This window comes from Coregonus lavaretus (genome assembly GCF_964263955.1).
Source record: "Coregonus lavaretus genome assembly, chromosome: 31".
NCBI lineage: Eukaryota > Metazoa > Chordata > Actinopteri > Salmoniformes > Salmonidae > Coregonus > Coregonus lavaretus.
This window is the reverse complement of record NC_140018.1, coordinates 24,840,377-24,855,026: the sequence shown is the minus strand read 5'-3', so window position 1 is coordinate 24,855,026 and position 14,650 is coordinate 24,840,377. Positions and strand designations below refer to the sequence as shown.

At 43.2% G+C, this 14,650-nt stretch overlaps 2 protein-coding genes across 2 annotated transcripts in view; both read right to left on the bottom strand.

Annotated features, from left to right (window-relative positions):
• pex7 (peroxisomal biogenesis factor 7) overlaps nucleotides 1-5,819 on the bottom strand; it is a 42,277-nt gene extending 36,458 nt beyond the window's left edge. The window contains exons 1-5 of the mRNA XM_084149311.1: nucleotides 5,464-5,819; nucleotides 5,137-5,194; nucleotides 4,854-5,007; nucleotides 4,537-4,614; nucleotides 4,305-4,416 (exon numbers count right to left, since the gene is read on the bottom strand). Of these exons, the coding sequence (XP_084005437.1) occupies nucleotides 4,305-4,416; nucleotides 4,537-4,614; nucleotides 4,854-5,007; nucleotides 5,137-5,194; nucleotides 5,464-5,569 (508 nt within the window). The 5' untranslated portion in view covers nucleotides 5,570-5,819. The remainder of the gene's footprint in view (nucleotides 1-4,304; nucleotides 4,417-4,536; nucleotides 4,615-4,853; nucleotides 5,008-5,136; nucleotides 5,195-5,463) is intronic.
• Nucleotides 5,820-7,848: 2,029 nt separating this feature from the next.
• On the bottom strand, nucleotides 7,849-11,191 carry LOC311106680 (hairy/enhancer-of-split related with YRPW motif protein 2-like). The gene is made up of 5 exons (XM_084149074.1): nucleotides 11,013-11,191; nucleotides 10,526-10,604; nucleotides 10,241-10,324; nucleotides 10,003-10,084; nucleotides 7,849-9,483 (listed from the first exon to the last, which is right to left on the bottom strand). The coding sequence occupies exons 1-5, from the start codon at nucleotides 11,093-11,095 to the stop codon at nucleotides 8,807-8,809; spliced, it is 1,005 nt and encodes a 334-aa protein (XP_084005200.1). The 5' UTR covers nucleotides 11,096-11,191; the 3' UTR covers nucleotides 7,849-8,806.
• Nucleotides 11,192-14,650: the final 3,459 nt, after the last annotated feature.

Here is a 14,650-nt window from a genome sequence, read left to right as displayed (position 1 = left end):
GTGCAAACCCACAGTTTCATCAGCTGTCCGGGTGGCTGGTCTTGGACGATCCCGCAGGTGAAGAAGACTGATGTGGAGGTCCAGGGCTGGCGTGGTTTCACGTGGTCTGCGGTTGTGAGGCCGGTTGGACGTACTGCCAAATTCACTAAAACGACGTAGAGAAATGAACATTCAATTATCTGGCGACAGCTCTGGTGGACATTCCTGCAGTCAGCATGCCAATTGATTGCTCCCAAAAAACTTGAGACATCTTTGGCATTGTGTTGTGTGACAAAACTGCACATTTTAGAGTGGCCTTTGATTGTCCCCAGCACAAGGTGCACCTGTGTAATGATCATGCTGTTTAATCAGCTTCTTGATATGCCACACCTGTCAGGTGGATGGATTATCTTGGCAAAGGAGAAATGCTCACTAACAGGGATGTAAACAAATTTGTTCACAACATTTTTGAGAAATAAGCTTTTTGTGCGTATGGAACATTTCTGGGATCTTTTCAATCAACTCATGAAAAATGGGACCAACACTTTACATGTTGCGTTTATATTTTTGTTCAGTATAATTCCCCCAGCTCTTACAAAGGTAACTATCCCCTCTATCAAATAATTGTTATTCATGATCTTTGACACGTATCTGTCTAGTAATAGGCCTATGGCATTCCCTTATAAACCTACATATTTTACTGATACATCTGTAAAAAGAGAGAGACCCCCGATATGGGTAAGAGTAGATTCATAAACCAATAAATACCCTGGTTTAATGTTTTGTGTATTACATTTCACAGTTTCGCACACAGATTTGTCTTTACATTGATACATGAACCCACTCAACCCAGTGGGCATATTTTGGACAATATTTGAACACTTGAAAAATTGGATGTTCCTTTAACAAGAAAACATGATTTACACTCGAAAACAACGTCCTTATGACGTCCCATGCCTATTTTTGCGCGCTGGGATAGTACAATGACTTCACATCTTCTCTTGTGACTACTGCACTTTTCCCTGGCTGAACACTGTCTGAACACTGGAACACAGACTGTAGGCTATTACAAGACAGCCACTTAAAATAAAGTTATGGCAGCGCAAACAGAGCCTGGTTAATTCTGATATGGTCTCCACAGAGAGGCTCTGATACCCATCAGGGCCCAAGACTTATCGGCGGTGACAAACCCTGTTAGCACCCGGCCCTAGAGTGCTGCGACTGGGAACTGACTGTGGGAGGGAGAGGGAGGACGCTGTAGGCTAAACGGCTCATGTTTAGATGAGATCACAGTGTGGCAGCTGCCTGTGAGCAGAGGAGCATGTGTCTGTTTTCTAATAGAAACAATGTCATGTTCACAAGCAGCACAAGAACACTGTAGGTCACATGATCCAGATAACTGATGGAGATAAGCACTCACGCTAAATGCAGGTAGATCCATTGATCTTTTGTTAAAGTCAATTTGTTATGTTGTAAAATACCAAACCTCTTTTCTTTGAACGTTTCAAGAGCACAGAAACTGTGGATAGTGCTTGATTGGCCCTCTAGCATAACATAAACAGCAATAATAATGAGTGTAGGCCTTAACCTTTTAGAAGCATAAGTTACTATATTCTACTCTATAATTCAGAACTGAACAATAAGAAAATACTTAATATGAAAGGCTCCATTTGTACTGATTAGCAGCAGTAGTACACCACTTCAGAGGCAGAGCACCAAAGACCAGTGTATCAGAACTAGAGCTTTAGTGACACCATGTGGTGATGATACGGCATTACAATTAATTGCTGTATTTTTTCCCCCTGATCAGTCACATAAACAAATCAAATCAAATGTTATTTGCCACATGCGCCGAATACAACAGGTGTAGACATTACCGTGAAATGCTTACTTACAGCCATTAACCAACAATGCATTTATTTCTTAATAAAAAGTAAAATAAAACAACAACAACAAAAAAGTGTTGAGAAAAAAAGAGCAGAAGTAAAATAAAATAACAGTAGGAAGGCTATATACAGGGGGGTACCGGTGCAGAGTCAATGTGCGGGGGCACCGGCTAGTTGAGGTAGATGAGGTAATATGTACATGTGGGTAGAGTTAAAGTGACTATGCATAAATAATTAACAGTAGCAGCAGCGTAAAAAGATGGGGTGGGGGTGCAAATAGTCCGGGTAGCCATGATTAGCTGTTCAGGAGTCTTATGGCTTGGGGGTAGAAGCTGTTGAGAAGCCTTTTGGACCTAGACTTGGCGCTCTGGTACCGCTTGCCATGCGGTAGCAGAGAGAACAGTCTATGACTAGGGTGGCTGGAGTCTTTGACAATTTTGAGGGCCTTCCTCTGACACCGCCTGGTATAGAGGTCCTGGATGGCAGGATGCTTGGCCCCAGTGATGTACTGGGCCGTACGCACTACCCTCTGTAGTGCCTTGTGGTCGGAGGCCGAGCAGTTGCCATACCAGGCGGTGATGCAACCAGTCAGGATGCTCTCGATAGTGCAGCTGTATAACTTTTTGAGGATCTGAGGACCCATGCCAAATCTTTTCAGTCTCCTGAGCGGGAATAGGCTTTGTCGTGCCCTCTTCACGACTGTCTTGGTGTGTTTGGGATAATGGTGTTGATGTGAGCCATGACCAGCCTTTCAAAGCACTTCATGGCTACGGACGTCAGTGCTACGGGTCGGTAGTCATTTAGGCAGGTTATCTTAGTGTCCTTGGGCACGGGGACTATGGTGGTCTGCTTGAAACATGTTGGTATTACAGACTCAGTCAGGGACATGTTGAAAATGTCAGTGAAGACACTTGCCAGTTGGTCAGCACATGCTCGGAGTACACGTCCTGGTAATCCATCTGGCCCTGCGGCCTTGTGAATGTTGACCTGCTTAAAGGTCTTACTCACATCGGCTACGGAGAGCGTGATCACATAGTCATCCGGAACAGCTGGTGCTCTCATGCATGCTTCAGTGTTGCTTGCCTTGAAGCGAGCATAGAAGTGGTTTAGCTCGTCTGGTAGGCTTGTGTCACTGGGCAGCTCGCGGCTGTGCTTCCCTCTGTAGTCTGTAATAGTTTTCAAGCCCTGCCACATCCGACGAGCGTCAGAGCCGGTGTAGTACGATTCAATCTTAGTCCTGTATTGATTCTTTGCCTGTTTGATGTTTCGTCGGAGGGAATAGCGGGATTTCTTATAAGCTCCTTGAAAGCGGCAGCTCTACCCTTTAGCTCAGTGCGGATGTTGCCTGTAATCCATGGCTCCTGGTTGGGGTATGTACGTACGGTCACTGTGGGGACGACGTCATCGATGCACTTATTGATGAAGCCAGTGACTGATGTGGTGTACTCCTCAATGCTATCTGAAGAATCCCGGAACATGTTCCAGTCTGTGCTAGCAAAACAGTCCTGTAGCTTAGCATCTGCGTCATCTGACCACTTTTTTATTAACCGAGTCACTGGTGCTTCCTGCTTTAGTTTTTGCTTATAAGCAGGAATCAGGAGGATAGAGTTATGGTCAGATTTGCCAAATGGAGGGCGAGGGAGAGCTTTGTATGCGTCTCTGTGTGTGGAGTAAAGGTGGTCTAGAGTTTTTTCCCCTCTGGTTGCACATTTAACATGCTGGTAGAAATTAGGTAGAACGGATTTAAGTTTCCCTGCATTAAACTCCCCGGCCACTAGGAGCGCTGCCTCTGGATGAGCATTTTCCTGTTTAGTTATGGCCTTATCTTATAATCTTAATGCCAGCATTGGTTTGTGGTGGTAAATAGACAGCTATGAAAAATATAGTTGAAAACTCTCTTGGTAAATAGTGTGGTCTACAGCTTATCATAAGGTACTCTACCTCAGGCGAGCAAAATATTTTTTACATTTTTTACATTTTAGTCATTTAGCAGACACTCTTATCCAGAGCGACTTACAGTTAGTGAATACATATTATTATTATTTTTATTTTTTTATACTGGCCCCCCGTGGGAAACGAACCCACAACCCTGGCGTTGCAAATGCCATGCTCTATCAACTGAGCTACATCCCTGCCGGCCATTCCCTCCCCTACCCTGGACGACGCTGGGCCAATTGTGCGCCGCCCATGAGTCTCCCGGTCGCGGCCGGCTGCGACAGAGCCTGGATTCGAACCAGGATCTCTAGTGGCACAGTTAGCACTGCGATGCAGTGCCTTAGACCACTGCGCCACTCAGGCGCAGTGGTCGCGACCGGGAGACTAGAGACTTCCTTAGTATTTGATTTTGTAAACCTCGATCAACCTAGAGAATTTAAATTATACTTTAACTAATGTAATATCCGAAGCATTAGTGACCAAGGGAAGTATAACTGTACTCACCTGATGCTGAAGCAAAGCACCCTGGGATGTGAGGAGACCACAGTGTGCTGTAGATGACCCCTTCATGACCCTGGAGGGTGCAGAGCGACTGGCCGCCATGGCTGAGATCCCACTGTTGGAACAACAACTCCACTCATAAAAAAATTAAGCCATGCTATTTTTCATCCAATCCAGTTTGACTATGAGTGCGTGTGTGTGAAGCCACTACTACCACCACCATGTTGAAACGCACCACTTTGGCTGTGCGGTCCCACGAACCTGACACCACCAGGTTCTCCTCCCGGGTCTGACTCCAGTCCACAGAATAGACCTGGGAGAACAGGAAGTCCATCAACTCAAACTACACTAGCAGCAAAGCAACAAAAAAGAATTCACACATTGATAATGCATGGACCAGTAGGCTACAGTGATAACATTGTCATTTAGTAATTATACTGTACTTACAACAGTATTACAATAACGCATTGTAAGATGGGATCTTAAAATTGTATGCTTATAATAGTTACATTGGTAATACGATGATAAACTCATGCAAGGTAACAAGCCCACCTCCTGTGTGTGCTCTTTGAGCACCTGCAGTGGCCCGGGCTGGGGGTTGGCTGTGTCCCAGACCTGCAGAGACCCGTCTCCTCCTCCCGTTACCAGCATATGCTCATTACTCTCACTCCACGTCACGTCAAATAGACCATCATTCCAGTCAAAACTACATGAAACAGAGGTAGCAATACGGTGAGAGGATGCACCAGCGGAGTTGTTTCAGTGACTGTTGACTGTGTGATGTATTGTTGTCAAACTGTCAGTATGAGAAATGCAACGTTGGAAAGTTGATTACCTTTTCACAAGAGAGATCCCTGTCTCGGTCTGCTCCAGCACAAGCAGTGTCCCAGATCCTTGTACACACACACTTAATTAGAATAAATGCAAGTAAGCATTGCATTCATTTGCAACAATTTGTCTTGGTTTCATGATAACACTATGGAACCTAGCTAAAAACAATGGCTGCCATATTGTAATCTCCGACAGTAATCCACAATAAATACACACTGGCAGTCTAGCACCTATCAACCTGTCAATCACAATGTGACATTTTCCCGAGCCCCGCTACTCGATTTCTTCGTGACAAGACTAATTTATTGAATAGTTTACACAGCTTAATCACCTGCAATTCCATAATACTGGGATGTCGCACACGCCAATCGTGTTGGAATAAACGGTGATATCTCCACTGCATAGCCGTGTCGAGCTGGGAATTTGAACGTCTTCATAACCTTTCAAGTCGTTTGGTGGGTTGTACTAGCTACTATGTCACTGCGTCATCAAACAGAGCAACACTTGGTTGTAATGTTTAACCTGCCCAAAATAGCTGTGTGTGCGCATACTTTTATGAAAATACAATAGGCTACAATGTAACAAAGCTTTATTCATCAGGAACGTAAATATATATTGTTAATAAACATTAATCTCTTCTGCACGGTCTCCACACTTCCTTGTTTTGCGAGATCATCACGGAAGAACAAAGATCACAAGCTTTCTGATTGGTGAGTGATTTCTTGCAAGCACCTCATTGGCCGAATGGCTTTGAGCGCTGATTTACTGATCCCAAAACAGCCCTTGTGTTATCATTGAGGGGGTTCGATCAATATCGCCCGTGTAGGCATGTTTTGCACCGAGTGAAAGTTGATTGCATTCATTTTGGAACAGGGCTTACTCCCAAGCGTGAGCCATGTGCCCCGTTCAAAGCCCATAGCGAATTCGACACAAAACAAAGTGACGTAGGAGCATGTGGAGTAATGAGTAGGATTCTGTTTTCACATGCAAAAGTGATTGCTTTTTAGCTTTATATTCAAACATGTATGTTATGGAAAAGAGATGTAGCTTATGTTTCTGGACGATGCAACATGCTGCCTTGTTGTTCGATTTGAGAGGGAGACCCTCCCTACCCACTTTCGCCCTATGAAATAACGGGCCTTTCTTTGGTGCCTCGCGGCTCATCATAATCGAATCTGCTCATTATGAGCAATAGGCTGACCAGGTACTGAGGCTACCACTTTGATCATCGTATAAAACCCAGTCATAGATATTTTATTATCTGGGTTCTCTATGGTCCAAATTCATGTCTATGGATTGGATAATGGGTATCCAATGGTTTAATAAATTTCATCACAAGATGGCGACATTGCCATGGGTGTCTGCAATCACTCACTTGAACGTATCAACCATCTTCTACTTTATGTAACTTAAAGAATCTCATTGGTCACCTGTAGTGTCCAATTTAAGATTGTTAGGTTTCTTTAGTCTTGGTCTAGTTATTGTTTTTCGTTAGGTAACTTTATATGGTGGGATAAAACTAATCACAATAACTATTTTAAATTAAATAAAAATCACTTTTTGCAACTTCATCACAAATGTTTAAAATAATAATAATTGTATGACTTAGATCATATTGTTGAGTGTTTGGCAATTAAAGTTTGAAGTACAAAGTTAGGTATTTAGGCCTACTTACCTAGGCTTGATATTTAATCAGTCTTAAATCTAAGTAAGAACATGAAATCCGTTGAGTTATCAATGTGATTTTTATTTTTGGCGCATGAAGTTGATTAAAACTATTTCACAAAATAACCATAATCATATGGACTCGATAAACATTAGATTTAACAAATGATAAACGATGATGATGAAGCCTACTAAAAGGTGTGCAGACCAGCCCAGGCTAGCACAGCATTGGCCATTTGACGTTTCTGTGGATCATGTGCGCCTTTGATTTATGACTGGCACTTCAAAGCGCTCGCGCCGGCGTGAGAACCAGTCCGGAGCAAAGCAGATAACCCGCGGATTTATGACCGAGCGCTGTTCCCATGATTGTCGGTGGGCAGCAGGCGCTGTTTGTCGTAATCCCCATTCACTTGGAAATGCTGATACTTTTTCTTTTAAGGAATTTAATGGTGTGACAGTGATTTACTAATGTAAATCTTTCTAACAGACCCAGGATAAAGAGACTGGATTAGGCCAGCATAAAGATCCATCTTGGGAGGAGTGACCAAAGTTGTTTTGCCTTTATACTTCTGTTCCAAACCAGCGGTTTGTCAGGGCTGTTGATACCCTGCATTTGCGTTGACAAGTTCTTTCTCCAAGGGAGAAAATAACAGAACCAGACTCTTTACAGATTCTCTTTTTTCCCCTTTGAATGCCATTAAGCATTGACATAGGCTAACCAATGCAATCAACTAGAGGTGCAGTCTAAAAGTGGCACAATAGACACATGAAATGGATATCTTTTAAAACGTCAAGGTCTATAGGTCCCTATAGTAGATATAATTACAGAACAGGGTGAGTTTTGATGGGAAAGGCTAGAGACATTTTGGTGACTGATTTACAACTCTGTGTATAGGCAGTGCCAGACAGTGCCAGTTATGCAATTGTACTTATGTGTGTCTCTCTTAGGGAGTTTTGTTTTTCCCATCCTCTCAACAACACATAACAGGAAAGATGAATATTTTCCCTCACCAAAATAGATTAAACATATACTTTGTGGTCTTCAATTTGTGACTTGTAAAAAAATAGCTTTTAATATGGTATTACAGTATTGGCAGTGGCACACACACTGTGATCTGTGGTGAAAACAAAGAAGAATATGCTCTGAGTGGCCAAATATTCAACAAAATGTTTAATCAGTGACATCCATAGAGGGCTGTTTGCATAGAAACCGGTTATATAAAAAGACAAACAAGTTACAGTAGTATCATTGAACTGCAGTTGGAAGCACTATATGCGATGTGTTGTTTTTGTACTTTATAAAGAAAAAAGCTCCTGTCATGTCTTTCCAGCAGCAAATTGAAGTGCATCATACCAAATATGTCTTCCTCTATCTTCAATATTGCTTCTAGTTAATCTAATATTTATACATATTTACAAACTTGTTAGTTCATGGATTTGATTAGATACACACTGCATTGATTCATGCGTTGACTTATTATCTCCAAAACCTTTGGTTCTTCCTCCAACGTTCTTCATTTGATTGATTAGAGCAACTCCAAACTAAAGACACTGCTTTGTGATTGTTAATCCCACTATTTTCCACCAAGAGTTGAGATCAAAGCAAAACAAAACTTCTGCTGGATTTAGTTTCCATTTCACTGATTTTGAAAATAGCCAATTTTGGAGAAACAAATGCACTAAAGCAATAGTGACAGTGAAGAAAATTATGAAAACAAATTGACACTGAAGAGGGAGAAAATGGAGGCTAGAGAGGTCTAATTTGAGTGCTGTTCTTTAATAAAATAAAACATTAGTACATTTTAAGTGGATCTAATTATCCTCTCTCTCTCTCTCTCTCTCTCTCTCTCTCTCTCTCTGAATTTGCACACAGCCAGAAATGAAATAAGCTGGTGGAATAAAAGTCTATGGACACAAAAAAAGCCATAGTTAATAAAACAATCTTGTCCCTTTAGCTGTATAGTGTGGAAGGCCTCCAGCCACACTGAGACCTTGTAAAAGTCAAACACTTAAAAGGCTCCCACTTCTGTTCCCCAAGGTCTGTATGGTTTGCTGCTGCTGCTCTCTCGGTCTCTGCTCTGCTGTGAAGTGGATGAGGTGGATATGGAGGGGCTCACAGCTGAAGCTACCATAGACGCTGTACTGCTCACACTGTGAGGTGTGAAGATGGGGAATCCTCCGGGAAAGGACAGGGGGAAAGTCTGGGCCGCAGCAGCAGCGGCCGCCGCGTGAACGGTGGCGGAGAGAGACAGGAGGGAGGTGGAGAGTGGGGGGACGCAGGGTGCCACGCTGCCATTAGAGGGCGCCCTGTGAGAAGAGTCAGTGTGGGAGAAGGTGGCCGTTAGGAGGGCCGAGCCGCGCTGGGGCACCTCCACAGACAGTCTGCTGGCGGTGCTGTCTGAGGAGGGCAGTCCACTGTGCTGGAGGAAGGCGGCGGGGAGGGGGTGGAAGGCGGTGGCCCAGTGGTGAGGGTGGAGCACCTGCTGGTGGTGTGCCATGGATGAGGTCATGGCAGCCGCCTCCCTCTGGGACGCGCAGGTGCTGAGGTGGGAGACCAGGCGCACGCGCAGGGGGTCAATGCTGTCTAATCCCTCTACAGAGCTCAGGTACCTGGCCACCTCCGTCAGACACTCCCTGAAGCCCACGCTCATGAAGTCCATAGCCAGGGAATTGGCATCAAAATACCCTAGAGAGACAAACAGACAGAGGAGGGACAGTGAAAATGTGAATGCCAAGCAACGATAAATACTGACAGTCCCTCTAACGAGCTGTAATGTAGCCAGCAGCTGCTGATGGGAGTGAAGACTAAATGGTGTGGGATGGATACACGCTGGTCTCTCAGGCTGACCATTAGGGCTCTGGCTATGCCTCCAGGCATAAGCTTAACAGTCTTGGATTGTGCTGGGAGGATTGTATGTTTGTTTTGTCTCCCCAGTGCACCCGTTTTTACGCTCACTGGAAACCCCAAACAAACCACCAACAGGGCAGCCTGTGAATGCAACCTTCTCCCCTCCCACGGATTTATGAAAGCAAACACAATGCAGGGTCAAGTGCTCCTTTTGTCCCAGCATCGCTTTCCCACGAGTTCAACCCTGCCATTAGCATTGATTTCCACTCTTTTAATCTTGTCAAAGGGGTCTGCTTGCAAGGATTTCACTACACAGTATAGCAGAAAGCAGAGAGAAGCAGCCAATGAACTCCATACCTTTACCGCCAGTGGTCTGCAGCATCTTTAGGTGATCCACTGTCATCTGCAATATTTCAGCTTTCTCTAATTTGGCAGAACCCTGCAATGAGCAATAGGATGTATGAAGCTTAGAACTCTCATCACTTTTTAGGAATAAAAGACCCACAAAATGTAATTATCTGTTATTGTTTTGATGAAAATGAAACTTTTGTGTAAGTTCCATTTAGAAATTAGAGAGGATATAATTTAAACTCACTTGTTTTTCAAATGCAGTTGGGACAAGTCGACGTAACTCTGATAAACTATTATTGATTCGATCCCTCCTTCTCTTCTCAATGATCTAGGATAGACAATTATATTATTGCATACTTTGAAATATAACAATTCAAGGCCTATTAATAATACTACTACTAATAATGTTAACAATAATGTGACAATAATTAAATACATGTTTAAATAATAAGCCATTTATACTACAGTATTGAATAATAAGTAATACATAATAATAATGATGGTAATAAACTACTCAATAGATAATTACCCCTCTTCGTTTTTTTCTTGCCATAACTTGGGTTGTTGTTGTTGGGGAGCCACATCTAATAAATGACCCATTGCTGTGTCTGCATGGGACAAACATAATCTATATGTTGAAGTTTTTTCCGGATGAGCAATTATCCAAAACCACACAGTTTAGTATGTGTAATTTATGCATCAATACATCGTTTGATAACACTCATGTAGCATGCACTGATCAAGCAAGAGGCTCCTCTATATTCAAAATACCTTGGAGAGAATTCTCCAAAATTGCCTGCATGTGTTCACGAACCACACAAGGTGAGAATTTGCACTTGTCACCTGAAGGTTTACACCAGAATGAAACTTTTTCTGCATGCACTTTTGCTAAATTTTTCTCAACTGAAAGTTTCATCATCATTTCCCCTGTGGCGCACACGCGGAAAATGAAGGCTAACCTAACCAATTTGTGATTTATACCCATTATTTAACCCAAATCATTTCAATGAACTTACCCAGAATAATTATTCTCACTGCCGACATCAATAGTTTCATCCATGTCGCTGTCAGAAGTACTATCCTCACAAGGCCTCTTCATGGTGATGGCGAGTGTATGTCTTTACTAACGTCTCCGTGGATGGGTGCGCGTCCAGGTAGACTGGTGACCGTGCCTATACAATTCCCTCTGTACAGCTTTCCCACGAACCGTTGGAGCCTCAATCACAGATGCAGGGCAGCGTAGCCGCCCACGTCCTGCTTGGGAACACCCACAGAAGAAAAAACACGCCCCGAGCTACTGAGCAATGACGAGAGAGAGAGGTTTGTGCCGCGGCGCTGGACCAAGTTCCCTAGATAATTGGCTCTGCCCAGTATTAGAAGGCCTACTGTTTTAAAACACCCGCGGGCTGCGAAAAGCGTGAGAAACTGTTTACAGCAACGCGGACTGTGACAAAACATACACAGGACATAGCGCACTGTGTCAACCATAACAGAACAGATGTGTATGGCAGGGAATAATCAATTAGACTACAGTGGCAAAACCGTTAGATCAATTTGAAAAAGCGAAGCAAAAATAGTGAATGAGAGCAAAATATAATACATCTAAAAAAGATGATAACAATAAAAACAACATAATTATTAATAAATATATAGTCTGTGTTAATGTTGGTGAAATCATTCATCTTCAGTGAGAAATTAATTCCTCTGAGCAACTACTCCCCCTCCTGAAACCTATTCACCATGACCAAGTCCTTCCCTACATAAAAAGAGGCCATATCCCTTACCTAGTTATAGGCCTATGTGGAAAGATATAGTGATATACTTTTTCATAATTGATCACATTAGTCTATGACATGGCTGACAAAGGGATGGTGTGTTTGAGAGAAGTTAGATAATCATATGAACGTTTAAAATGGTGGAACTGAACATCCAGACCATCAGCAATCCTAATCTGCCCCCAGGGAGGGGAAGGAAGGAATGTCTATCTGTCTGTAGTGTGTATGACATCATGGACTTGCATGGAGAATGTCAAGAGTCTACACCTGGTCTTGAACTGAAAATGTCTACTCAACATCAAGGACTATAAAAATAGTAAGTGGAGACATGGAGGAGCCAAGAACATTTGATGTGAGTTTTGGGGAAAGAGATTTTCACACATCTGAATAGGCTGTTTAGAGACATGCCACTATGGCTGCATTTACATAGGCAGCTCAATTCTGATATTTTTTCCACTAATTGGTCTTATGACCAGATCTTTTTCAGAGCTGATCTGATTGGTCAAAAGGCCAATTAGTGAAAAAATATTCAGAATTGGGCTGCCTGCCATGCAGCCTATGACCCAAAGCAGAGTTGCAACAGAGAGGGAGTGCTGTTTGGAACTGAATAAAATACATTGGGATAAAGATCAAATAAAAACACAACTTGAACAAAATTATTACATTGTAAATATAATTGAGGATACAAAAGAAAAAATGAAAAATTGAATCAAAGACATTTTGCTTCTTGTTTTAAACACATTGCAGTTTGTATGAGAAAGGTAACTCCTGCCTAACCCCTGGTGGAGGGTAGCACAGTCTCCCAGGCAGCCTGCCAGTGTGATGACTCGTTCCCACAACTCACCACACTGCAGTGAAACCCAATCGTCGTGTGAGATGCAGCCAGGAACACAGGCTGGGCTGGTGCGACAGGGAGGTTACCACTAGCCAAGCTCCCCCCCCCCCCCACTGCCGACACCGCTGCTCGTAACCCTATTCTTCACATTGTTTGTGTTTGTTGTATGCCCAATTGAACCCACATGATCTAAAAGCTTATAAATGCACCACTTCCATAATGGGCTAGGGCAACTTTTGACCTTTCACACATTAATTTCTTTTTCAGAACTTCGCTTCAACAGAGAGGTGGTCTCTTTGGTGAGATCTTTAGTAAACAGGTTGTTTTTATTCCTGTTTGTTAAATATGTTAATAAATAACTTCAACTTAAGTCAAACCTCACTACTAGAGGGAAAGTACTGTATCTTAGTAAAATAGTAAAAAAACAGATAACTCAAAATTATTTATAGTTATTGAAAAAAAAAGTGTGATTAAATATATTGCAAACTTTGTTTTTATTTCTATCACCATCAGTGATTAAAATGCTACAGTGGGTTTGCACTGTGACCATAGCGTGCACACTCTTTACCCTCTTCTCTTCCTCCTGGGTCTGAGAGGTTGGTCTCTACTCCCCCACCTCACTCCTCCACACCCACCTCCTGCTGAAGATAGGCCAATTGACCTGTCAACACCCCCTCATAGCCCAGTGCCCTGCACAAGCTCTCTCAGGTGTGACCCAGGGAATAGAGTAGTAATTAAAAACATGTAGTCCTACTGGGACTTAGCCTACCAATCCCTCCCATGATGAAAGTTATCCGTACAAGGGATTTCAAATCAGTGTTACTGGAAATGTTTAACATGTTTAATGACTAGTTGTAATCAACTGACCACATTTATCTAAGGAAATCTATAACAATATCAGGTCACAAAGACCATTGAACATTATATCATAGGCAGTTTTGATATTATCATTTGCAACACAAGTGGCAAAGTATTAGACAATTCATTTCACGTGTCCTCCAGATCCTCCAAAACAGTGTACATTGTTGAACATTTAATTTGCCAAAAGGGGGATAAAACTTCCATCTCCTCCTCCTTTATCTGTTTGTTTTCACGTTCCATCCTTGGGAGATAGAAAACAAGTGCCACTGATAAAAACCCAAGACATGACTTGAAAATATTAGTTGAAATATGTCTGCCATCGTCGAGTCTCCTTGACGGTGTCTTGAAACAGTATGTCTGGTGTCACCTCTTAGAATAGTCTGAGAATGAGGCTGATCCAGCCTTGAGTGACGTGCGCAAGGGCATAATGTACTGTGTGTGTGCACGTGCATGCGTGTGTGTGAGAGGGAGAGACTGTGTGTTTGTGTGTGAAAGAGAGAGAGAGTGTGTGTGGAGACAGTGTGTACATGTGTGTGTCAGTGTGTGTGAGAGAGTGTGTGTGTGTGTGAGTCGTCCATTCCCATGCAGGAGGAAGGATTCTCGTCATCCCAAACATACTTGCTCTGTCCTCCGCCCTGCCCCATGCTCCAGCCCCTGCCCCTGTGCTATGTGATGGGGGCCCGGCCCCAGCCCCGGCCCGATGTGCCATGGTATCAGTGGTTCCCAAGGCTGCCCAGCCTGGGAAAGGCTGTGTGGAGTCGTTCCAAAATCAGCATTACATGCATTATTGTTCTTACCCTCCCAGAGTCCCCGGCACAAAATGAAAACAACAGCAACAGCCACAGTATCAAGCCCTCCTCCTAACACAAGGCTGCCCTTAGTCACCTGCGAGCTGCGTTCTTTAAACCAAGTTAACTGCTTCATGGTAACATAAGCCGTTACCGGGGCCTCCACTTCCTGCGCTCTCTTTTCTTGGGCTCCGACAAGGACGTCCCCTCTCGCCACTCCCAATATGAGTAAATCCATTACTTATGAAGGGAACTTAGAGCTGTGCCTGTTAAAACCCTGTATTGGGTTCCTTGTATCGTTATTGATTCAGCCCCATAAATTGTCTACTTAATATTTAAATGTCTTCTAGACTTCTGTTCTGGGTGTTTAGAACAATCTGAGACCAATAAATGAA

Bases quoted from the DNA above. Each gene is read 5' to 3' on its own strand.
- LOC311106680 (XM_084149074.1), bottom strand. From the start codon at position 11,095: ATGAAGAGGCCTTGTGAGGATAGTACTTCTGACAGCGACATGGATGAA. The intron at 10,605-11,012 runs GTAAGTTCATTG...TGTCCCATGCAG, and splicing joins AGTGAGAATAATTATTCTGG to ACACAGCAATGGGTCATTTA. The intron at 10,085-10,240 runs GTGAGTTTAAAT...TGCTCATTGCAG, and splicing joins CAACTGCATTTGAAAAACAA to GGTTCTGCCAAATTAGAGAA.